The sequence below is a fragment of the Scyliorhinus canicula genome, chromosome 18, assembly GCF_902713615.1.
Source record: "Scyliorhinus canicula chromosome 18, sScyCan1.1, whole genome shotgun sequence".
Lineage (NCBI taxonomy): Eukaryota > Metazoa > Chordata > Chondrichthyes > Carcharhiniformes > Scyliorhinidae > Scyliorhinus > Scyliorhinus canicula.
Window position 1 is genome coordinate 82078816 of NC_052163.1, and position 26155 is coordinate 82104970.

At 50.9% G+C, this 26155-nt stretch overlaps 1 protein-coding gene across 1 annotated transcript in view; it reads right to left on the reverse strand.

The window, feature by feature from the left end:
• LOC119952927 overlaps positions 1 to 26155 on the reverse strand; it is a 1042551-nt gene that overhangs the window by 49596 nt on the left and 966800 nt on the right. The window contains 8 exon segments of the mRNA XM_038776559.1: positions 1568 to 1760; positions 4442 to 4688; positions 8332 to 8411; positions 15045 to 15140; positions 16541 to 16646; positions 22134 to 22196; positions 22199 to 22292; positions 25269 to 25493. Of these exon segments, the coding sequence (XP_038632487.1) occupies positions 1568 to 1760; positions 4442 to 4688; positions 8332 to 8411; positions 15045 to 15140; positions 16541 to 16646; positions 22134 to 22196; positions 22199 to 22292; positions 25269 to 25493 (1104 nt within the window).

The following is a 26155-nucleotide window of genomic DNA, read 5'->3' on the forward strand; positions in this document are numbered from 1 at the left end:
TCATTAGGGACATTTAAGCGACTCTTCGACAGGGACATGGACAGCAGTAAATTGAAGGGATGTAGGTTAGGTTGATCTTAGATTAAGATAAATGGTCGGCACAGCATCGTGGGCTGAAGGGCCTGTACTGTGCTGCACTGTTCTATGTTCTCTGTTAAATTCCCCCTTAGTGGCCAAAAATCATAGAATCAGTACAGAAGGGGCCCTTCGATTCAACAAGCTTACACTGAGGAAAAACTACTCTATTCAACACCAATCCCAGTTCCCAGCACTTTGTCCATAGCGTGCGATTCAGTGGCCCCTCCAACGTTCCCTCACCCACACCATTCCACTCCACTCCCCAAGGTCCCCTCACCCACACCCTCCCCCCATGCACATTTCTTCCATACGCACCCCCAGTGCCCTCTCAGTGATCCTTGACGTGTTTAGCCTTCATTGCTCTACCGTTGTGTCCAGATGTGTCCCCAAGATGTACAACAGAGGTGGAGACAGCCAGCTGCTTACCATGTCCCGTGGCCTTTGATGCCCCTGGCAAACGCCCTCGTGAGCTCTGGGTGGGGCTGGAGGGCTCCGCTGGAGGGCTCCGCATCGCAGCTTCATCAGAGTGGTGGAGCCCAGGGAACTGGTGGCTACCATCGCCTGTACATTGGATAGGTACAAGTAGCCACCCAGTCCCCCGTTCTCCCCCCCTCCCCCCCCCCCCCCCCCCCCGACCCCCCCCCCCCCCCCACCCAGGTTGGTGCCCATAGGGCCCTGGGGTTCACCTCTGGATGGAGGGGCAGCTGGATTGAGCCCCGGCTGCCCTTACGTCATCTGGCCCTGCCAGTACTGGAGGCACCCCAATTTCTGCACCAAGGTGTCAATGCCCTCGGTGATGCTCTTCAGTGACTGGGACATGCTCTGCAGTGCCTCGACAATGCCCACGTGCAACTGAGACAAGTTCTGCAGCACTTCGGCCATTCCCATCTGAGACCGAGATATGTCGCGCAGCACTTCATCAACATCTGACTGGTACTGGGTCACATCCCCCGGCGAGTCAGTCAACCGAGATCCTCAGCCATGGCTGTCATCGACTGCACAACGTCTTGGACACCTCAACTAATGCTGCTGATGTCATGTACTGCGGTCACCACCCTTTGCAGTGTTGGCCTCAGTGCCATGCATTGCCGGTGCTATCTCCTGTGCCTGTAGCCTCTGGGACTCCTCAAACCTGCTATACATGGGTTTCCTCCGGGTGCTCCGGTTTCCTCCCACAAGTCCCGAAAGACTAGGTGAATTGGACATTCTGAATTCTCCCTCTGTGTACCCGAACAGGTGCCGGAGTGTGGCGACTAGGGGCTTTTCACAGTAACTTAATTGCAGTGTTAATGTAAGCCCACTTGTTACACTAATAAAGATTATTATTAGCACCCTAACTTCTGCATCAGCTCCGGTTAAACATGTTCCAGAGGCTCAGCATTTGACTTGCACCCAGCTGGGTCCTTGGATCCAGCAAACCTCAGACTGCTGTCTCGCCTGGATGTTACTGCCTCCATCTGGTGTACATCTGCAACTTTGTGGTACTTACCAGAACGTGCCCCAGAAGCCTGACCACTACCGTTGCCCACCGAGATCCGTGTCTCTGCGCTAGTGGATGGTGGGGATGACAGCTGTGATGCATTGATGGTGGCATCCTTGGACCTCTCCTCCGAGGTGGTCTCATGGGTGGTGGGGGGTGGGGGGAACGCCCCCAGGTGAGTCGGCGTCGTTGGCTGGAGGTCCTGTGGGAGAATGAACACGTGGTCAGCAGGAGGGATGGGTCAGATTGATCGGCATTAACAACTCCTGTTTGACAGGCACTCCAGGTGAGGCTCGGTGGATCCTCACCTATGTCGCGTGCCGACCTCCGCATTGGTGACCACTCTGTTCTCAGCCACCCCGTAATAGAGCCCGTTCCTCGAAGGTGGTGAGGATTCTGATGTCTGGCACCCTGCTGCCCGTCTGGGCCCTCTCCTGATGGTTGTGGAACAACTTCTCCTGCCTGGACACAGAGAGGGCATCATTAGCCGCCCGTGTGGTTCTCTGTGGTTAAGGAAAGGTTGTGGAGGTAGTGAAGGAAGGCTTGGGGAGGAGAAAGGAAGCATTGGGGGTATAAAGGAAGGGTAGCGGGTGGGTGCCAAATCACACGTTCGGCCCGGTGTAGGTCTTGTGGCACTGGAGGCCTGTCCTCCTGGTCAACTGACCGAGTTGACAGCCGATGCCACTTCATCACAGGCAGCACTGGATGCCCTGTGGCTCACCCTCTGGGACCCACAAGAGAACATCTTGGCCTTGACCGCCGCTAGGAGCCTCCTCAGGTCTGCACCCCGAATCATGGAGCTGTTCTTCTCGGCGCCATGGCTGCAAGCTGACTGTGGTTAGCTGTGCAGAAGGTGGCTAAGTACTTCTCGACCTTGTTAGCGGGGGGCTGGTGAGTGAGGTCCCAGCGAACCAGTCGACAAGCCTTCATTTGCGGCGTGAAGCCCATGGGGCCTTCTTAAATGGACCAATTAACATTGTATTGCGTTGCCGGCCGAGCACCAGGAAGCCCATGGCAGTTCCCGCTCGTTACCACATTTAGAAATCTTTCTGGAGAAATGTGCCCATAGCCTTGAATGCTATGACATTTCAAGTTCTCATCCAATACGTATTAAAGATGCATTCCAGATGCAACATTCTGCAATGCATTCCACGTTCACACCACCCTCTAGGTAAAATTTGTTTTCCTCAAATCCCCTCTTAACCTCCTGCTTTCCACCGTAAAATTATCCCATGTTATTTAAAAAAAATAAATTTAGAGTATCCATTAATTTTCTCCACTTTAAGGGGCAATTTAGCATGGCCAATCCACCTAGCCTGCACATCTTTGGGTTGTGGGGGCGAAACCCACGCAGACATGGGGAGAATGTGCAAACTCCACATGGACAGTGACCCAGGGCCGGGATTCGAACCCGGGTCCTCAGCGCACAGCACCAGTGCAAACCACTGCGCCACATGCCGACTTCTGTCCCCATGTTATTGACCCTTCAGCTCAGGGTAACAGCTGCTTTCTATCCACCCTGTCCATGCCCCTCATAATCATATACACTTCAATCAGGTCCCATCTCAACCTTCTCTGCTCCAAAGAAAACAACCCAAGCCTACCCAGCCACTCTTCATAGTTAAAATGCTCCATCCCAGGCAACATCCTGTGAATTTCCTCTGCATCGCCTAGTGCAATCACATGTTTCCTACAGTGCGGTGATCAGAACTGAACACAGTATTACAGCTGCCGAACCAAATTCCTGTACAGCTCCAACATAATCTCCCTGCTTTTATAATCTATGGCATGACTGATAAAGGCAAGATGTGCAGGTTAGGTCGGGTTACAGGGATAGGGTGATTGTCTTGTGGCCTGATCTACACAGGGAGATTTCCATTTACACATGTGTAACTCTAGTCTGACCCCTGCTGGTTATTTCAAAACTACTTTATTAACACTAATTACAGGAAAGGCGACAAAGTAGGTTTATCTGTCTTGAGTCCAGACTATTCTATTTGCTTTACAGCATATCTACCACTGCTGATGGCACTGTTAGACCACGAGGCACATTACTAACTCATTACCATAACTATTAACTCATTATACTGTACCTCCTCTAGTGGCGCAGTGGGTAGTGCCCCTGTCTCTGAGACCAAAGCTTCAGGTTCGAGTCCCACCCCAGGACTTGATGGCCAAGGAAGGTGCATTCATAAGGTGCCTCAAACAGGTTGATTGTGTCCACCTGAAAATCCTTCCAAACATATCAATGGCTGTTGGTAAGAGCGGAAGAGACTCCTGGTTGGCCACGCTGTGGAGTGGTGCCCTTCAAGGAGATTTTCTGTTGAGATTGAAGGGTGGATGTCAACATACTTTCACCCAAGCTAGTTGGCTCTCCCAATGCTCAGGCAGTGTGATCTTCTATGAAATCAAGTGTTGTGTGCTCCATTTCCCAAACAACAAACATAAACATACCATGACTACCACACCGTACATCTCAAGTGACCACGACTTGCGAATGGTCTTCGGTTCAGCGAAGAAAACGATGTTTTGCACAAGCTGGCTTCTGCCTTCAGCACTTCATGTCTAGCTGAGCTGTTTCCTGCTGATGGCTGCCCCTCGCTCTCTCTTGCTGTTCCTTCTTCGAGACTTCATCTGTGACTGACGACTGCTTTCTCGCTCACAGCCCTCTTACTACTAAATCTAATCAGTTACAAAGAACACCCTGTTCCCTGTGCTTTCCTGTTCCTTCCTTTCTCTTAGTTGCTGCCAAAACATGGTTTACCAAACAGCTGGCAGTTTGATTTTACTTGTGCAAGAAAACAAGACATTCATTTTTATAGCTCCCTACCATTTGTGACAGTTTCCAATTGGGCATTCTGGAAGAAGCAAATAGTGACTTACCGCAGAGCAACTGGACGTCTTTCATGGAGGAATCCAAAAGCCATTTGTGTAAGCAGTAGATTTTCATCCTCTAGCAGCCAGTGACGTTTATTCATTGAGCTGTGGTTGATTCTCAATCTGGAAATTACTATATATTGAGATTGTGGATCTCTCTTTTTGAAGCCAGGCCAGACAATGAGGACACAGGAGGCTCTGTGGCAGATGGTGGCCATCCGCAAGAATAGCTTTAGACCTGGTTTGGCTCTTTCTGAAAAAAGGTTATGAGAGAAGGAATTGTAGCACTAAATGAGAGATTGATGTGCTATTTGAATCTACTACTGAAGCAAAGGAAGACTCAGTTCTTTATTTCTGAGGAGTCAGCTGTGTTGTCTGTGGACGAGCAGCATTCAGATCTTTGTCCCACTGAACCCACCAATGAGATGCCTTATATATCATTGGCTGACCAGGAAGAGTTGTCCACGAAGCAGACAGCACTTGATTCCATAGAGGATCACACTGTCAGAGCATTGGTAGAGCCGACTTGCTTGGGTAAAAGTATGTCAACGGTCAATCTCATCAGGAAATCTCCTTCCCACAAAAGATGTCCTGCAGCACAGATGCCGAGACCAAACCTTCAGAGATTCTATAGCCTCAGAGTCCAGTCCCTGAAATTCATCTACATTTTGTTCTGGAGATTTATCCCGTTGCTGAATATGAGGCTTTCTTTTCTCCTTTTGGTGACACAGTTACCCCTTAGCCCTTTACCACAATTCATTCCCTTCACAGTGATATCATCTCTCTGTCCACTGTCCTCAGACTGACTGCAGTTTTGACATCATTGTTACTGTGCCTTGTTTGTGCTGCCCAAATGCATCACCTCACACTTATCCGGATTGAATTCCATTTCCCCCTGATCAGTCCATCTTACCAGGCTGTCTATATCCGTTTGTAATCTAAGTCTCTCCTCCTCAGTATTTACCACCACCAAGTTTTGTATCATTTGTGAACTTACTGATCGACCCGTCCAACATTCAGGTCCAAATCGTATTACCCCGCACTACGACATTGGCGATGAGGATAAATCAAACCAGCCAAAAGGAACAAGTTATCAACTTTTGGAAGAGGGAGAAGAGTGGCCTCTCGGAGACCTGCCAGAAAGGTAAAGAATCAATCATAGTCGAATAGCTATTCCACTGGTCAGGAAAATCAATCCATTTGATCGGAAGGTTGAAAGTTGGGGCCAATATGTTGAAAGGCTTTGAATTCATGGCAGAAGACAAGCAAAAGCTATATTCCTTACAGTTTACGGCTTACAAGCGTATAACCTCGAGAAGCCAATCATTCCCAGAGGCGTTGGATACCAAATCGTTTGATCAACTTGTGAGAGACCACTGCAATCCCCAATCCTCCAATGCAGCACTATAAGTTCCATTCAGTCATTTTTTTAAAATTTTTTTTTTAATTTTTTTAAATTTAGAGTACCCAATTAATTTTTTCCAATTAAGGGGCAATTTAGCGTGTTCAATCCACCTTGCCTGCACATCTTTGGGTTGTGGGGGTGAAACCCACACAGACACTGGGAGAATGTGCAAACTCCCACGGATAGTGACCCAGAGCCGGGATCGAACCTGGGACCTCAGCGCCGTGAGACTGCAGTGCTAACCCACTGAGCCACCTTGCTGCCCGTTCCATTCAGTCATTAGTGGCCCTGGAGAAACCAGGCTTCGAGAGGTAGCTGAACACTGAAAATTCAGCCCATCTCTCAGTGATATGTTGCGTGACCGCTTGATTTGCGGTATCATTAATTTGAAGATTCAGAAGTTGCTGGTAGAAACCAGAATATCCTGAGACAAGGCAATCAAATTGGCTCAAGCAACTGAAAGCGCTGAACAAAGTGCTTTTGAACTGAAAGATGTGCAAAGTGAGGTGGGGAAATGGTTGCCGTTCGAGGGTGTACTAGAGTCTTGAGAAAATGAGTGACCATCAGTCATAAAGAAGAACAAAGAAAAGTACAGCATAGGAACAGGCCCTTCAACCCTCCAAGCCTGTGCCGACCATGCTGCCCGTCTAAACTAAAATCTTCTGCACTTCCGGGGTCCGTATCCCTCTATTCCCATCCTATTCATGTAGAATAGTTCTAGTCATGCAGAAGAAATTCATGTTCACATGGTCTAGAGTTTTGTTATCATTGTGGGAGAGACCATCCCTGAGACAGATGCAAATGTAAAAATTTTGTTTGTCATAGATGCAATAGAAAAGGCCAAATATAAGCCAGATGTAGAGTCAGACTGACTGTATCCAGTTCCAAAACAAATCATCGCCTACTCCAGTGAATAAGGTTTTGGAAGACCCAGAGAGAAGTCAAAAGTCGTGTCGGTCTCAGCATCATCATTAGTCAAAACCTGGGGTTGTAGTTGGACTCGGGGGACGCCAGAAGGGCCTACCTCATCAGCAACTCCTACAAGACCCGACAAGATGCATGATTGTATCGGGGCCCATGGTGGACTGGAGGTGGTGTGGGTATGTGGGGGGAGGGGTGTGTGTGGGGAGGGAGGATGGTGGTGGTGGAGTGGGGGTGTGGGGGTCGTGTGGGTATGGGGGTGGTGGGGTGGTTGTGGGGGAGGAGGTGACATACGTGCCATGGGGAACTGCAACTCAGCGGGTTCTCACACTCTCGCCCGATGCGACCTCTGTCCAGGCGACTGCCCTTTCTTCGTGCCTTCCGACCACGTCAAGTGCTCTCTGTTCTGCTGCGGTGAGCGGCCGCAGGTACGGCAGTCCCTCCCCAGTCTTCTCCCTCTCTCAGCAGTTGTGAGTGGCCTTCTCCTGGGGCGGTGGAAAATAGAAAATGCACAGTGTTAGATAGTCTGATGCATGCAGCCCAGGGAGTAGGTAGCTGGTGGCTTCATGGCCAGGGTACTCGGTATGGGTGCGGGATGTGTTGCAGAGTGGGGTTTCACCTGCTGTCCGGTTGGGGTGGGAGGAGGGGGAAGGGGTGGGGTTATGGGTATGTGGGACAGTGGTTGTGGCAGGGGCACAGTGCTGCCTACTCGCCCTGGCAGCCCTGGGGATGTTGTACAGTTTTTTCCGGCACTGCTGGCCGGTCCTCCCGATGTTTCCCACGGGCTGACGACCTCTGCCACCTGCGGCCAAGCCCAGTGAATGGTGGCGGGTGGCAGCCTTCTTCCCACCCTGGGGTACAGGGTCACCCGCTTCTCCTCCACTGCGTCCAGCAGTGTCTCCAGTTCCATGTCATTAAAACGTTGTGCCACTCGTCTTGCTGCTATCTTGATGGCTGGGATGAGTGTATGTGGGGAGTGCCGTGTGTATACGCGGCTGAAGCTTGTCTGCCTCCTGAATGTCGATCCTGAACCTGGTGAATCCGTCACCATTTCTCATTGGAATTGATTGTGTTCCACGTGGCGCCAGTGCTAGCCCCTTAACGGTTGGTGAATTGGTGCTATGCCAGTTTTGCTGTCGTGTAAGCCCACTAATCCTGCCCAAGCGTCAGCACTTGGGGCTGGATTCTTTGATTTGAAGACAAAGTGCTGACATGGGCTTGGTAACAGTGGCGTTTTACGCCAGAAAAAATGGCGCAAAATCTGCACCGATCCTCCGTCTGGTGGGGGGCTAGCAGCCATTCAGCATAAAGCCCCCGGCTTTACATGCGGATACGCCCGGGCCCGTGGCTGCGCACGCGCACGGCGGCAACCTGAAGCGGCCGAGCCGTGCAACATGCCACATACTGTCCCCCATAGTCGGCTCGCTCCCGACTATGGCGCCGCTGAACTCAGACCGCAGCCGCCATGTCGGGTTCACGGAAGAAAAAGGAACTCATCCCTTAGGGGGCGGAGCATCGGGGGAGGGCCTCAGGTGCCATCCTGAGGCCGTCCATACAGTGTGGGGCATACTAAGTACGCTGTTTTTGAGACGGCGGAGCATCGCAAAAGTGGCTTCACCCCGGATTTTGGCGCAAACGATGGCCCTTAGTCTGAGGAATGCAGAATCCAGCTGAAAGAATTTGGCATTCTGTGGTGAATGTAATTCACACTGTAATATATATGATACCATATTATTGTAAGCGCAGTTGCGTTGCCCGACCACTAGGGGGAGTAGCACTGGGAATGCATAGGAGTTTGTACAGGGCTCCACCCTTGGCTCCGCCCACGGCTCCTTCCCCTAGACTGCTGTATAAAGAGCCAGCTGACCAGTTCATCCAGGGTTCATCATGTTACAGGCTGGCTCTGTTGTAAGTAGATTAAAACCACTGTTCATGTTTTAAAGCACATAGAACATAGAACATAGAACAGTACAGCACAGAACAGGCCCTTCGCCCCTCAATGTTGTGCCGAGCCATGATCACCCTACTCAAACCCACATATCCACCCTATACCCGTAACCCAACAAACCCCCCTTAACCTTTTTTTTATTAGGACACTACGGGCAATTTAGCATGGCCAATCCACCTAACCCGCACATCTTTGGACTGTGGGAGGAAACCGGAGCACCCGGAGGAAACCCACGCACACAGGGGGAGGACGTGCAGACTCCACACAGACAGTGACCCAGCCGGGAATCGAACCTGGGACCCTGGAGCTGTGAAGCATTTATGCTAACCACCATGCTACCCTGCTGCCCCTTGTCTCGTGTCTCGCACCTGAGGCCCTCTCCCGATGCTCCGCCCCCTATGGGCTGACTTCCTTTTTCTTCCGTGAACCCGACATGGCGGCTGCGGTCTGAGTTCAGCGGCGCCATAGTCGGGAGCGAGCCGACTATGGGGGACAGTATGTGGCATGTTGCACGGCTCGGCCGCTTCAGGTTGCCGCCGTGCGCGTGCGCAGCCACGGGCCCGGCCGTATCCGCATGTAAAGCCGGGGGCTTTATGCTGACACGAGACCACATGTCTCGTGAATTGATGGTCTAATCAATTTAATCTACTTAAGAAACAGTCCGGATCAATCATGGAATCAGCCCTCAAGCCTGAGCGACTGGAACTTGACCCACAGGATGCAGAGGCAAAATACATTTTTTCTCATTGGCTCCGGTGTTTTAAAGCTACCTGGCTGAAGCAAGCACAGCCGAAAAAACGGAGGAGCAGAAACTTAGCCTACTGCACGCGAGGGTAAGCCACAGAATTTCTACTCAACTAAACTGTACCGGCTCCTATACTGAAGCCCTAGCGCTACTCGACAAAATGTATGTGAGGCCTGTTAATGAGGGCTATGCACGACACGTGTTTACTACTCGCCACCAGCGGCCTACAGAATCGCTAGCAGAATTCCTGAGAGAGCTAAAAACTTTATCTAGTGACTGTAATTACCAGGCAGTAACCGCGGCAGAACATAGAGAACTTGCTGTACACGATGCCTTTGTTGCGGGCCTTAGATCGAATTACGTGCGCCAGCGACTGCTGGAAAAGGGGGCCCTAAATCTTGAAGCGACTGTTGAACGTGCTACAACTATGGAGGTCTCCTTCCGCAGTCTCACCTCGTTCCCCGCGACCCCGTCATGGGCCCCCGACCAGCGATTCCCCCAGGCCTGCACCGCGCGGCCTCCCTGCCACTTTTGCGGCCAGAATCAGCACTCGCGGCAGCACTGCCCGGCCCGCAATGTGACCTGCAGCAGCTGCGGGCGAAAAGGACACTATGCCAGAGTGTGTTTGGCGAAGAAAGCCCCAGCCTCTAACCCTCCCACGGCTCAAAGCACTCATTCCCTGAATTCACAGGCCCGCAGGCACCGAAATGCTGTAGCCTATATGCCGTCTCCTCCCCCACCCGACATGTGCGACTCATGGGGGCGGCCGTCTTGGCAATCCTCCTCCATGCGGCCGGCCATGTGCGACTCATGGGGGCGGCCATCTTGGCAATCCTCCTCCATGCGGCCGGCCATGTGCGACTCATGGGGGCGGCCATCTTGGGATCCATCCCCTTCAAACTCTGAAACTCACCTCGACGACTACGAACTCAGAGGGCAGTCATCACGGGGCCACTCCAGCACAGCTGATCAAGCCGCCGACTACCCGCAACTCACCGCAGTCACACTGGACGAATCGCGCCCGAAGCAACTCGATGGCGACGGTCCAAATCAACGGGTACAGCACGCCATGCCTTTTCGACTCCGGGAGCACTGAGGGCTTCGTACACCCAGATCTGGTTAGACGCTGTTGGCTCCCCGTTTTCCCTGCGCGGCAAACTATCTCCCTCGCTTCGGGCTCCCACTCTGTCCAGATCCAAGGGCGCACCGCCGCGACGCTTACAATCCAAGGCGCTAGCTCCTGCCTGAACTCTGTGCCCCGCTCTTATTGGGCCTTGATTTCCAGTGTAATCTCAAGAGTCTGACCCTCAGTTTCGGCGGACCCCTACCCCCACTCACTATCTACAGCCTAGCCACGTTGCGAAACTCCCCCCCCCCCCCCCCCCCCTCCTCTCTTTGCCAACCTCACCCCAGACTGTAAACCCATAGCCACTCGCAGCAGGCGGTACAGCCTGCAGGATTGGGCGTTCATCCGATCGGAGGTCCGAAGGCTCCTCAGTGAGGGGATCATAGAGGCCAGCAACAGCCCCTGGAGAGCTCAGGTGGTGGTCGTCAAGACCGGGGAAAAATTCCGCATGGTCGTAGACTATAGTCAGACCATTAATAGGTTTACGCTCCTCGACGCGTACCCCCTCCCCAGGATTGCAGACAAGGTTAACCAGATCGCCCAGTATCGGACTTTTTCCACGGTGGATCTGAAGTCTGCATACCACCAGCTCCCAATCCGCCCGGAGGACCGCCACTACACGGCATTCGAGGCCAATGGCCGCCTCTTCCACTTCCTCCGGGTTCCCTTCGGCGTCACAAATGGGGTTTCGGTGTTCCAACGAGCAATGGACCGAATGGTGGACCAGTACGGGCTGCGGGCCACGTTCCCGTACTTGGATAACGTTACCATCTGCGGCTATGACCAGCAGGACCACGACGCAAACCTCTACCGTTTTCTCCAGACGGCTCAGAAACTAAATCTAACATATAACAAGGAGAAATGCGTTTTCCGCACGACCAGACTAGCCATCCTCAGTTATGTCGTAGAAAACGGAGTCCTGGGCCCCGACCCGGACCGTATACTCTTAGAACTCCCTCTCCCTCATTGTCCCAAGGCCCTCAAACGGTGCTTGGGATTCTTTTCCTACTACGCCCAGTGGGTCCCTCAATATGCGGACAAAGCCCACCCACTCTTTAAGGCCACACTATTTCCCCTGTCAGCTGAGGCGCGCCAGGCCTTCAACTGCATCAAGGAGGACATCGCCAAAGCGGCCATGCGGGCAGTGGATGAATCCACCCCCTTTCAGGTTGAGAGCGATGCCTCAGAGGTAGCTCTTGCAGCCACATTAAATCAGGCAGGGAGACCAGTCGCATTCTTCTCCCGAACCCTCTCTGCTTCGGAACTCCGACACTCGGCAGTCGAAAAGGAAGCACAAGCCATTCTGGAGGCTCTTCGTCACTGGAGGCACTACCTCGTAGGTAGGAGGTTCACCCTCATCACCGACCAAAGATCGGTTGCCTTCATGTTTGACAACTCGCAAAGGGGCAAAATTAGAAATGATAAAATTCTGCTGTGGAGGATCGAACTCTCCACCTATAGCTACGATATTAAGTATCGACCGGGGAAGTTCAACGAGCCCCCAGATTCCCTATCCCACGGGACGTGCGCCGGCGCACAGAGCGTCCGCCTAAAAGTCATCCACAATGACGTCTGCCACCCAGGGGTCACCCGGCTCGCCCATTACATCAAAGCCCGAAATCTGCCTTTCTCCACTGAGGAGGTAAAAGCTGTCACCAGGGACAGCCCAATCTGTGCGGAGTGCAAACAGCACTTCTATAGACCTGACACGGCCCACCTGGTCAAGGCTTCTAGGCCCTTTGAACGCCTCGCGATCGATTTCAAAGGGCCACTCCCCTCAACTAACAGGAACGTTTACTTCCTAAACGTTATAGACAAGTTCTCCCGCTTCCCCTTTGCTATCCCGTACCCGATATGACCTCCCACACAGTCATTAGGGCCCTGCATAGTATCTTCACCCTGTTTGGTTTCCCAGCTACGTACACAGCGACCGGGGTTCGTCCTTCATGAGCGACAAGCTGCGTCAGTACCTGCTCGACAAGGGCATCGCCTCGAGCAGGACTACCAGCTATAACCGCAGGGGGAACGGGCAGGTGGAGAGGGAGAATGCGACGGTCTGGAAGACCGTCCTACTGACCCTCCGGTCCAGGAATCTCCCAGTCTCCCATTGGCAGGAAGTCCTCCCAGACGCGCTCCACGCTATTAGGTCCCTCTTATGTACCGCGACCAACCAGACCCCTCACGAGCGGCTCTTTAGTTTTTCCAGGGGCACTACTACGGGGGTCTCTCTCCCGGCATGGCTGAAGACACCGGGCCCTGTACTCCTCAGGAAGCACGTCAGGGCGCACAAAACTGACCCCCCCTCATAGAGAAAGTGCGCCTGCTTCATTCAAACCCCCATTACACCTTCGTAGAGTTCCCTGACGGCCGTCAGGACACCGTATCCCTCCGGGACCAAGCATCCGCAGGATCCAGCATCCCCACTATCACTGCAGAGGTACCCCTCACTCAACACCCCTCCCAGCCGCCCCCTCGTGCTCCTGAGCCCACTAGCTCGCTACAATTGTTTCGCGCACCCACACCGGCTAACCCCCAGCGCCCCCAGTCCCCAGTCGAACCAGATGGGTATGGGGCTCAGACGCAATCGCCCCTAGAGTCCGCCATCGTACCCCAACCCACAACACCCATCCAGCCACCACAAGAGGCTGCAACCCCGGTGCTCCGCAGATTGCAGCGGACAACTCGACCACCGGACAGACTCAATTTCTGAACCACCACCCCCGCCGGACTTAATTTTTTTGTAAGGGGTGAATGTGGTGAATGTAATTCACACTGTAATATATATGATACCATATTATTGTAAGCGCAGTTGCGTTGCCTGACCACTAGGGGGAGTAGCACTGGGAATGCATAGGAGTTTGTACAGGGCTCCACCCTTGGCTCCGCCCACGGCTCCTCCCCCTAGACTGCTGTATAAAGATCGATGCCCAGAGCCAGCTGACCAGTTCATCCAGGGTTCATCGTGTTACAGGCTGGCTCTGTTGTAAGTAGATTAAAACCAGTGTTCATATCTTAAAGCACGTGTCTCGTGAACTGATGGTCTCATCACATTCTTTAATGCCGTCAGGAAATTCCCTCAACATGTTTATTCCACCACTTCACCATCATCTCAGACCATAAGCTGTTACTTCGGCTTTCTGTAAGGATAAACTGGGTCTGCCGATCGCATCAGACGGAATACAAAGATGGGCATTATTGTTGGCAGCCTATAATTACACTTTTCATCACAGACCAGGTACACAGTTCAGAAATATCGATGCTCTAAGCCGGCTTCAAACTCCACAGGCGGTACCTGTACCTGGTCCTTGCTCTGAATGTTCTGGGTACTCTGCACATTTCACAGGCCCAGATCAAGATGTGGACTGACCCAGTTTTATCAACGGTAAAAACGATGGGCACGGTTTAACAGAAATGGAACAGAGTCCCGTGTCAGACGTGTTTAGCTGGGTGTTTCCTGTTGGTGGCAGTGCCGAGAGATACCACACTATCGAATGGGAATCCCCGACAAGGCCACACTGAGTCTCATTTCCTGCACTAACTAGCTCCGCTCACCAGTGCAGGAAGAGATCGGGACACCATTTTCAAATGACAAACCAACGTGACTCCCAGACCCCCTCGTGTCCCAACTTGCCAGTAACAGATTCCTGGAGCCCTTCTGCACCTCACCTCATAAGGGCAGGGTATCCTGGGCCTGATCCCTGGCATGAGCAAAATACTAACCGGGTACCTTGGTACTGTCAGCCTGGAAGCGCTACCTGGAGACCTTGGTAGTGTCTGTGTGGCACCCAGGTGGCACTTCCAGAGTGCCAGGCTGGCAGTGCCAAGGTGCCCAGGGGAGGATGGGATCATTGTTATCGATATGGTGATTGACATATTTGTTACTGATTATTGTTTATTACTGATTATTGTTTACTGTTGGTGGGTGTAAATTTGGGAGAAAATGTAAAAGAGGAGAATAAATAAATATTTTTTAAAAAGCTAAGTGGCCTGTAGTTTACTGTTTTCTGCTCACTTTCTTCTTCAATAGAGGAGTTATTAGTCGGATGGAAATGTTCCAGGATCGAGGGAAGTTTGGAAAACTACCACCAATGCACTTACTACCTCACGAGCCATCTCATGTAAAACCCTAGACACTTTTTCATCAATCTAAATTGTTCATTTTGAATAAAAAGATTCTCAAAGTGATTGCAGACAGTGTTTATTATATTGCTCGACATCACCAGTACATGCAGCCCATTGTCTCTGCACAAGTTGGATGATGTGGTTACATACATTAAATACACAATGGGTTTGGTCTTTATGTGAAGCTATAAAAATGTGCAAAAGCTGTTATTATTCCACTTTTTAAACTTGCAGCAGAAAGTTAAAGCAATGGCATAGAATGAGTAAGCAGCAGCAGAAATGTTTCCGTCATTCTTTCGGGGAGAGTTCCATGAAGCTTTGGATTAATATGTGGCTCCTTACATGATTGGATAGACTGCATGTCTTGTAATTCCGCAGTTTTTCGGCACATCCTTCACCATTTTGATGTAACCTCCATCCCCCCACTGTGTCCCCCAACTGGAAAATAAGAAAGTATATTAACATCACAGTTCTATTGAAGTGACAGATTTGGAAAACTGAGGAGCTTCACACTGGAAATTTGATGGCTGGTTGTGCAGTCCTTCAACCGATACCAAAGCATCCCCCCTCCCCCAAAACCACTGTTGTCCAGTGCCATCAGCAATAGACCCCCACTACCCCTGTCAGCAGTCAAAAAATGTATTTCCATTGAAGTTGTTACCCAACCATTACCCTACCATTAACCCTTCGCATCTGCATAAACATATTGGGGGAGATTTCTCCAATCCTCAGCGGCGGGTATTCCACCGATGGAAGCAGCATGCCATTGGTCAGCGGTGGGATCTTCTTGTCCTTTAACTGTCAATGGGGTTTCCTGCCACTGGTGATTCCGAGGGCAAGGGGTCACTAATGGCGGGGCTGGAAGATCTGCCAGTGGGAAGGATCGGGTAATCTCACCGATCATTTAGCATTGCTGGCATGGACACATGGACTGCAACACGGAAATGGGAAATTAAATCCAACTGCTCTGTGCTGTTATTCCTTGTCCACATGAGCCTCCTCCCATCCCTCTTCATCAAACCCTATCAACCTATACTTCCATTCCTTTCACTCTCATGTTTATCTTTGCCATCAATGTATCTGTGTTATTCAGCTCAACCATTCCCCAATTCAACCACTCTCTGGAAAAGAGATTTCTCCTGTATTTCTGATTGATTTATTCACACAATCATAGAATCACTACAGTGCAGGAGGCTATTCGGCCTATCCAGTCTGCACAAACCATCTGAAAGAACACTCCACCTCGGCCCAAGCCACCCCACCCCCATCCCATCATCCAGTAACCACACCTAATCTTTTGGACACTAAGGGGCAATTTAGCATGGCCAATCCACCTAACCTGCATATCTTTTGACTGTGGGAGGAAACCGGAGCACCTGGAGGAAACCCACGCAGAGATGAGGAGAAAGTGTAAACTCCACACAGACAGTTACACAAGGCCCGAATTGAACCCAGGTCCCTGACACTATGAGGCAGCAGTGCTAACCACTGTGCAACCATGCCACCCGTATTGTGACTATCTTATATTGATCGCCCCCAGAAGAGGAAACATTTTCTCCTTTCTGACATCGAATCCTTTCATAATCTTAAAGTCCTCCATCAGGTCACCTCTCAACCTTCTCTTTTCTGAAGAAATGAGCTCCAGCCTGTTCAGCTTTTTCTGAGAAATTTCTCCTCAGTTCCAGTTTTATCCTTGTGAATCTTTTCTGCAGCTTCCCCGGTGCCTTTGGATAGTAATCAGCAGGGGGAATTTTGGCGGATGATTCCCTCCCTATCCCAGGAAGACTGAGAGTAAATCCAGTTCTCCTATGTGATCAGTTGTTTTACAAAGTACATACCTGTTTTTGACCAGCCAATAGTTCTCTCCATTCTCACTTCCAAATCCAACCACAAGCATTGCATGGGTCACATGAACAGTGCTGCATTTTTCATTTTTGTAGACTCCTGTTAGCAGACAGTTAGCTTTAATATCATTATAAAATATATAGGGCACGATTCAGTGACCGTGTTATGCCTGCGCGGATCGGGGCGTACCGTGGGAATAGTGGGAAAGGTCAAAAATCGAGATTCGCGCCAGGAGGGAACCATTTTGGGATTCACCCAGTCTGCTCCCGATGTCGAGTTCCGGATCCCGCCCCAAAATGGCTAGAATATCATTAGCATTCATTGCAATTTCTTTATTTAAAAAATATTTTTATGGGTTTTTACATTTTATATGACATAATTTTAGTTTGAACATTAAGTTATAGGTGTCGTATCCGCGGGTAGTATTTTACAAAGGCAATCAGCTCTCTTTCTCTGCAGAATGTTTTTGAGGATCATTGGGTTCTTACCCCCCAACCCCCAACCCACCTACACAAACACTATGATCATTTTATCTATCATGTTAAAAAAGGCCGTGGGGATGTAGATCAGTATGGATCTGAACAGGAAGAGGAACCTGGGCAGTGTGTTCATCTTGATAATCCGCACCCTCGCTGCCAGGGAGAGTGGTGTCCAGCATCTGGAGATCCTTTACTTCCTCCACCAGACTTGTCAGGTTCCATTTGGTGATCCATGTCCACTCGTGGGCAATTTGGATCCCCAGGTAGCAGAATTAGTGTTGGACTTGTTCAAACGGCAGTCCCTCCAGCTCTGCCCCTCACCCTTGCGGGATCATTGGGAAGATTTCACTTCTGCTCAGGTTGAGGTTTTAGCCCGAGAAGCCTCCAAACACCTTCAGGAGCTTCATGATCCCCTCTATGCTGCTTTGGGGGTCCGAGATGTAGAGGAGCAGGACAGCCGCATAGAGTGAGACTCTGTGGCCGGGATTCTCCCTTCCAGGGCCTAAGTCCCCACGCCGGCGGGAAAACCGGCGCCAACGACTCCGACGTCGACGGGTCCCCAAAGTGAGGAATTTTCACCTGTCTTGGGGACCAAGTGGATGCTGGAGGGGTTGGCGCCGCTCCAGCGCATGCGTCGAAGGGCTGTTGTGATCTCGCGCATGAATAGAACCACCGGCGTGGATCCACGCATGCACAGACTGGCCGGCGTATTTTGGCGCATGCTCAGGGCGTTCTCTTCTCCACGTCGGCCATGACGGAGCCCTACAGAGGCCGGCGCAGAAGGAAGAAGTGCCCGCCCGCAGATCATTGGGCCCCAATCGTGGGCCCAGGCCACCGTGGACCCTCTCCCTCCTGCACCCTGGTCGGATTTCCCCCCCCCACAACGCACCCCCGAGGACCGCTCCAGCCGACTTATCTGCCAGGTCCTGCCGTGTGGGACCATACATACCCCACGCCGGCGGGACTGGCCACAAATGGACGGCCGCTCGGCCCATTGGGGCCTGGAGAATTGCTGGGGGGGGGGGCGCGCTGTCAACGTCCCCGACCGGCGTGGCGTGAATCCCAACCCTGCCCGCAAAATGGCGACGGAGAATACGGCGGCCAGCGGGACGGGATTCGCCCCGACCCCCGGGGATTCTCCGACCCGGTGGGGTGATTGCCGGTGGTTCGATCACCAGAGCGAATAGGAGCAGGGACAGCGGGTATCCCTACCTTGTGCCCCTGAGCAGCTGGAAGTATTTAGAGCTGGTGGTGTTGTTCCGCACGCTTGCTGTGGCAGCGCTGTACGGGAGTTTCACCCAGGCGGTGAACCCAGCTCCGAGCCCAAACCAATCCAGTACCTCTTATGAGCTACTTCCATTCGATGCTGCCGGAGTGAGATGATCACCTCTAGTGTTCTGCCTGGGGGAATCTCACATTCAATGACACTCAGTACCTGATCAAGGGCCCAGCATCATGGAGGGGACAAGGGGTGGGACTGCTGAAAGCCACGAGCCTGCTCTTGTTCCCTACCCCACACAACCGACCCCCAACACTTACCTGTGACCTCCATGATTCACTCTACAATCATGGGCCTCCAGTTGGTGTTGTTACCACGACAGCTGCTGCCTCCTTGGTGGGACTGATGGACTAAAATCTGTTGGCTCTGATTGGCTGGCAGCTCTTGGTGGGAAGCACCTCTTGACCCTGGGTCCTGATCCTCTGCATCAATGGCATGTCAATTGCTTGGTTGGCCCATTATTCGGCAGGCATTCCTCAAAGGGAACAATGTGGGTCTCTCACCGGCTCTTCAGCAGACAGCCAAGACCCCTGTTGCCTGCATAAATTCCCTCCGTTGTGTATTGGCTTTTGACTATTCAGCAATCGCCAGCCATCAGAGCCTGCATCATGGTCAGGCCCACAGGGGTTCGCCTGGGGTTGGTCAGCAATTCCATGCTGGAAAGATTGGGCACCATGTTTTGTGTAGAGCCCAGTACCAGGTTGGAGTTGGACCATCCATGTCCATGCACACTGACGGCAGACTCTCTGCCAGGTTTGACAATGCGCCAAGTATCTGATGCACACGCCTGTCAACCTTTTCTTCTTTGTTTCCTGGTTGAGTCTAAGTTTTCCAGAGCAGAAACCATCTGAAACCGCAGGTGAGCTGGCACCCACACTGTCCTTTCCCACTGTCCTGGCTACAGCCCAGTGACTCACTCCGTGCAGATCCTGGCTCTGTGCCACCCTCTATAGTTCACTCAGTGTCAGTATCTGAGCTGCTGCCTGTGAGTGTGAGATTGAGTGATGGTGTTCCTTCTTCACCTCTTGTTCTCTTGCATTTCAGGATCCTGCACCAGTTCTTGACCAGGTGGCAGTTCTTGTCTATCTGACATGATAGAGGGGCAGGGATAGGATTAGAGCGAAGGAAGTGAAGGAAAGCAAGGGATTCACAAATATACCATCTGCGGCTTGTAAACCACAAGAGGTTGTGGGATAAGGGGGAAATGGGATGTGAGGAGGTGGATTTGGGAGGAACAAACCATCATCCTCTATTGTTCCACCCTGACCACTGACCATAGCCTCGGTCGTGGCTGCACCAATGATTTCCAGTATGGAGCCCCCCCTACTGCCATGCTAGTCTCTGCCGGTTTGGTGCTGTTGCCTCTGGTTATGGACACCTTGTCCTGCAAGAGAGAGGGATGTGTGTCATTGAGTTTGTTGCAATCTGTTTGGGCGATGTAGTTGAATATCTGACAGTGTGTGCAAGCTGTGAGGTGTGGGTGTGATGTTTGTATTAGTGTTAACTGTGTGTGGGTGAGGGCAGCACGTTGGCGCAGTGGATTAGCCCTGCTGCCTCACAGCGCCGAGGTCCCAGGTTCGATCCCGGCTCTGGGTCACTGGGCGTGTGGAGTTTGCACATTCTCCCCGTGTTTGTGTGGGTTTTGCCTCCACAACCCAAAGCTGTGTAGGGTAGGTGGATGGGCCACGCTAAATTGCCCCTTAATTGGAAAAAATTAAACTTAAAAAAAAAATTGTGCGGGTGAGATGGAGACATGTGGGGCGGGATTCTCCCGCAATTGGCAGGGCGGCCCGTACCAGCGGCAAGAGCGCTGCGAACCACTCCGGTGTCGGGCTGCCCGGAAGTTGCGGAATCCTCCGCAATTCCGGGATCTAGGCCGGCGCTGGAGGGGTTGGCGCCACGCCAATCGGTGCCGAAGGGCCGCTGGCGGCTGGCACGGGTTGGCGCATGTGCAAGACTGCCAGCACGTTCTGGCGCATGCACAGAACCGCCGGTGTGTTTCCTGCGCATACGCAGGGGGCTTCTTCTCTGCGCCGGCCATGGCAGAGTCTGACAGAGGCCGGCGCGGAGGGAAAGAGTGACCCCACGGCACAGGCCCGCCCGCAGATTGGTGGGGTCCAATCGTGGGCCAGGCCACTGTGGGTGCCTCACACCGGGGCCGCCCCCCCTCTCCCCTGAGGACCCCGCTAGACGGCCGACAAGCCAGGTCCCACTGGGATGGATCATGTCTATTTCACGCCGGCGAGACTGGCCGAAAACGGGCGGCCGTTCGGCCCATTGGGGCCCTGAGAATTGCCAGGGGGGGGGGCACTGCCAATGGCCCATGACCGGCGGGCTCTGATCCCCGCCCCCGCGTGAAAACAGGCGCCGGAGAATTCGGCAGCCAACATCTGAGCAGCAGGGCGGGTTTCACGTCGCTCCCCGGCGATTCTCCGACCCGGCAAGGGGTCGGAGAATCCCGCCCGTGAGCTATGATTGTATTTGATGTTTTTGGAGGTGAGTGAAGTGGGTGTGGTGAATGGGGCAGTGTGTGAGGCTAGTGGTGCTTTTGTATGTGTACAGCAAAGAACAAATTCACTCAACTTGACCACTTGTCATTGTACATTTTGTGCCTCTTTTCCAGGTCCTTGGAACTAGATTGCTGGCATTGGCCATGACGCTGCCTGATCCCACTGCCTTCTCAATGTCTGTCTGGAGGGTCTCCTGCTCCCTTGAAGGAAGGAGACCTCTCTTCTCCTGCCCACCTCCTGGACCAAGGCCTCCAGTGCTGTATCAGAGAACCTAGGGGCTGTTGCCTGGCCTGCTGGCTGGCAGAGTCTCTGCCTGAGTTCCAGCATTTGCTCCTTTAAGATATACAGGTTGGCTTTAAGCTGTCCAGCCTCACTTTAAATGGTGCTTGTTAGATCTGAGGTAAGCAGCTATGTATAAGCCGTTGCTTAGAGCACAAAGAGATTTATTATTACTTAAGTCAAATCACCACCACTCCCCGGAGTTTTTCCTTCCCTGACCTGTATCCAGGTTGGGGTTTTTATACGAGATGGGTGTAGTGGTATGATTAGCATAGCTGCCTGCCATTGGTGCAGAACACCACCTTACCATTGGCCGTGGTCGGTCATGTGCCTCTCGACCGGTTGGTTGAGACCAGTCATGTGACGGCTCCCCGATTGGTCGAGAGGCTGAGTTAACCCCGCCTCCAGGGCGGGGTATAAATACCCAGTACTCCCGGCGGTCGTCCATATACTGTAATCGAGCATCTAGCTGATTAAAGCCATACTTTTGTCCAGCAACACGTCTCGCGTTCAATTGATGGTACATCAATGGGTTACACCTGTTAAGAGGAATCCCCACTCCTTTGCTTGGGAAGTTCATATTCCCCAGAGGGCACAGTAAACCTGATGGTCCCTGTCCCGTGACCTCCGTTGGGATTGTAACTGTGCTAACGTCAAACCTGGACCCCTGTTGAGGGTTGCAGACCCTGAGCAGCACGTCAGCACTGAGCACGTCATCACTATCAGTGAAATTAGCAGCAGCACCAAGTTTTTGAGCTGGCTGTATCACTACGAATGGGTGCGGATAAATTGTTCATCACGATTCCTGCACTCGATTACCAGCCTGATCCAATTTTAACCCTATGGTGTTTGACAGAACTGGAGAGTATGAAGCACTGGGGGTGGAAAACATGAACGAGGTGAAGGGGTACGATCATTTCCATTATAAATATTGAGAAATAATTAATAATAAAATAGATGACAGGAAGTTTGTTTGGATGTGTGATTTTTAACATTTTATATCGAATTGATTAATTGATCTGCAGCTTCTGTGTCTTACCTCGCTTATAAAGTTGGAATTCTCGCCCACTTGCATCAACAGCAACAGCTACAGGTCCGATCACACTGCTTTTTCTAAATTCCTTGAGTTGCTTCTGACACGTCTGTAGTCCCTGATTGTGGCAACAACCCTCTTTTTGTTGAACCTGCATTTTCCTTCCTAAGTGTTAAAGACAATGTGTAAAGTTAAACTTCAAAGTTTTTTCAAAGTTTCAGAGATACCCTTACACAGCCCCCTGGATATTAAAAACGACGCTGTGTTTCAGACATTGACGACACGTCAATTGCTCCCATATTTAAATGAAAATGGGACAATTATCAATGTGGTAATTATTGAAGGATCTCCTTGTCTATTGGTGGGAATATTTTGATTGGTTACCTTCTCACCAATGCTGCAGTTAGCATAGCTTCAGAAACACAGAGTGGATTCCGAGCAAAACACTGGCAATAGAATGGAAGTATAAGTACCATGGGTGGGATTCTCTCAGCCCGGGGCCGGACCAGAGAATCCCCACGACCGGTGGGAATCGCGTCACACCACCCCGACGCAGAGTGGAGAATCGGTGGTGTGGTTGGTGCAGCGGCGGATCCCACGGCGCCCAGTTCGCGCCGGGATCAGCAGCTGGAGCGGCGAGGGTCGCTCCAATGCCGTGCTGGCCCCCTGTCGGGGCCAGAATTGCTGATCCTGAGGCCGTGTTGACGCCATCGAGAAACGCGCCGGCGTTTCCGACGGCGTCAACACCTACCCTCAGGATCACAGAATCCCGCCCCATGTCTCAGACATATCTTTATCTTACTCATGTTTAGCAATTAACAGATAAATAGAGAGAAATACATGTTTGGCGATATTATAATAATGCATCCGAGTCTTGGTTATGATTGGTAACTATACTCATATGTAATGCATTAGGTAATCCTAATTTTTTAAAATAAATTTTGAGTACCCAACCAATTTTTTTCCAATTATGGGGCAATTTAGCATGTCCAATTCACCTACCCTGCACATCATTGGGCTGTGGGAGTGAAACCCACACAGACACCGGGAGAATTGTAAACTCCACATGGGCAGTGACCCGGGATCGAACCCGGGTCCTCAGCACCATGAGGCAGCAGTACTAACTGTGACAGTGTGCGATCCCAGGTAATCCTAATTTTTAATTGTAAATGGACATAGATAACTTTCAAACCAATGTATTCTTTTGATTAGTGTATGTTAATTAATTGGGAGATACACAGATGTATAATTGCTCTGTATTTTCTATGATCGGTGAGCTGGTAAACCACCGAGTGGATGCTCAGCTCCTCTGCTATATAACTAGAATAAAGGTGTTGAACTGAAACTCTAAGTGTTGTCTGGTCAGTTGGGGAGTGAGGAAAATTATAGTCGAATAGATGTGAAACTCCCGCAACAATGTCATTCTGTTTTATAATGTTCCTGTGAAGCATTTTGGGACGTCTCATTATGTCAAAGTGCATCATAAATTTAAGTTCTTGTTACCCTCAAATCAAAATGCTTCACAGTTTCACAGCATCTCAGACCCATTTGAGGTATCAAAAGGGAGGGCCTCATCAGCCAGTGTGAGGAGCGGAAACTGGGAAAATCAAACAGTGTTGGGACAATCCCAATAAAATCCCAACTCTGCTGGATGTAAACAGACAAAGATGTGTCGCCCACAAGGAACTGAAACATTAAAAAAATTTTAAAAATAAATTTAGAGTACCCAATTAATTTTTTCCAAATAAGGGGCAATTTAGTATGGCCAAGTCACCTACCCTGCACATCTTTGGGTTGTGGGGGCGAAAACCACGCAAACACGGGGAGCATGTGGAAACTCCACACGGACAGTGACCCAGAGCCGGGATCGATCCTGGGACCTCGGCGCCGTGAGGCAGCAGGGTTACCCCACTGCGCCACCGTGCTGCCCTAGGAACTGAAACATGAGTGTGTGGAATAGATGGGGGAGAATCTGAAGGATGCTGTGAAGAACAAGCTGAATCTGTGTGATGTTGATACAAACAGCTGGGAGATGCTGCAGGAGGCTGATCGGGAATGACATCCAATACAGAGGGACAATTCTGACATGAAGCAGCATCAACAGTGAGAACAGTGACTGTGAGGGCGGCACGGTGGAGCAGTGGTTAGCAATGCTGCTTCACGGCGCTGAAGACCCGGGTTCGATTCCGGCCCCTGGTTACTGTCCGTGTGGAGTTTGCACATTCTCCCCATGTCTGTGTGGGTCTTACTCCCACAACCCATATATGTGCAGGGTAGATGGATTGGCCCCAGTAAATTGTTCCTTAATTGGAAAAAAAATTAATTGGGTATTCTAAATTTATAAAATTTATAATTGTGAGAGAAGGAATATCAGCACGAAAGGCAATTTACGCAAATATTCACCAAGAAGTTTCAAACCAAGTTACTTCTTAATTACAGCCCAATATTCCAAACTTCAAACTATCAAGTTGCAGCTACAATTACCAGATTTACACAAAGGCTGGTCTTTTAAATTGAAATAGTTTTCACACCAACTTTGAACATTCCCATCAAACATTATTAACTGTGTATAGGTCACACCCTAAACTTAAATTGCTCCCTAATTAAAAATGCAGCCGACATTTGAGTAACTGAGCAGCCAGATGGAGCATATGGGGGAACCAAACGGACTAAAAAAATCTTCTAGTTTTATTTTTCGCAGCACATGGTAATTGGTATACTGGGTGATGTTGTACATTCCACAGGGCAGAGCCTGTTAAATGACACGTTGAGTCAGCCGCTTGTCACATCAACATTCTGCCTCACAGAATGGGGAGCAGCAATACGAATGAACTTTAACACCCTGAACTCCTCATTCAAACTGCATGAGAGCAGGAGGTGTTGGGTGGAGATTTGAGAGATCATTCCAATGAGAGGGAGAACTAGTCTGATCTTTAAAGGTGATATCCTCTCACCCTCCCTCACGCTGGTTAGATAGTGACATTGGTGGAAATCTGGCAGCAGATTCTCAGGGAAGAATTGATTCAAGGTAGGATGTCAGCTTCCATTTTATTTGGACTGGGCTCTGCAGTCTAATACCATGAATATTGTAAACATACTTTGTACCTGGTGCATTGGAAACCACATTTAAAAGAGATTTACCTTAGCAGTATATGGATAACCTGCAGCCGCGTTGATGCCTTCATTTCTCATCACATACTCAAAGGCACTTGACATCCATCCACCACCACATCCATGGTTACCATATGGTCCGCTACAATCAACCAGGTTCTGTGCACTCAGAGGAATCAGTTTTCTAGTGGCGCGAAACAACTGTCCTTCAATGGCACCGATTGCACTGAAAGCCCAGCAAGAATCACATAGTCCCTGGTCATGACAGAAATAAAATGACATTAAAAACATCCTGATATAAACCTGAAATCTTTCCATTTGTTGTCAGGGGGAGTACAGATCAACATCGAGGATGTCAGTGCATCTTCATGAAATTTCTAGCAGACACTTGGGATCAGTGAGTGTCTGTGTGGCAGGATTGGGAGGTTATCATTTTCACTCTTGCTTTTTAGTGTTGAGACCTGATTAACCGCGGAATAATTTTATAAGAATTGTTAGGGATGGAATCATGGACAAAGTAAGCCAGCCCGCTGCTTGTGACCCACGTTCCAATCCACATGTGGAGGAAGTGTTTCCAGCTGTTTCAGCTGGAGCTCAGGGTTGCCGAGCTGGAGGGGAAGCTCAACATCAGGGAGGACGGGAGGTTCCTGTGTTCCAGGAGATGGTCACTCCCCAGTCATGGAGAGTTCAGGATGGGAGGCGGGTGGCTATCTGGAGGAGCAGGAAGAAGCAGAAAGTACAAGTATTTTTGGGGAGTCACTCTCAAACAGATACACAGCGTTGGTGATGGCTACAAGTGACAAAACCTCGAAGGGGTGCAGTCCAGACTATGGCATCAATAGGCAAGGGACTCCAGAGAGGGAGAACAGTATGGAATAGAAATGTAATTGTTATAGGAGATTCCAAAGTTAGGTGTT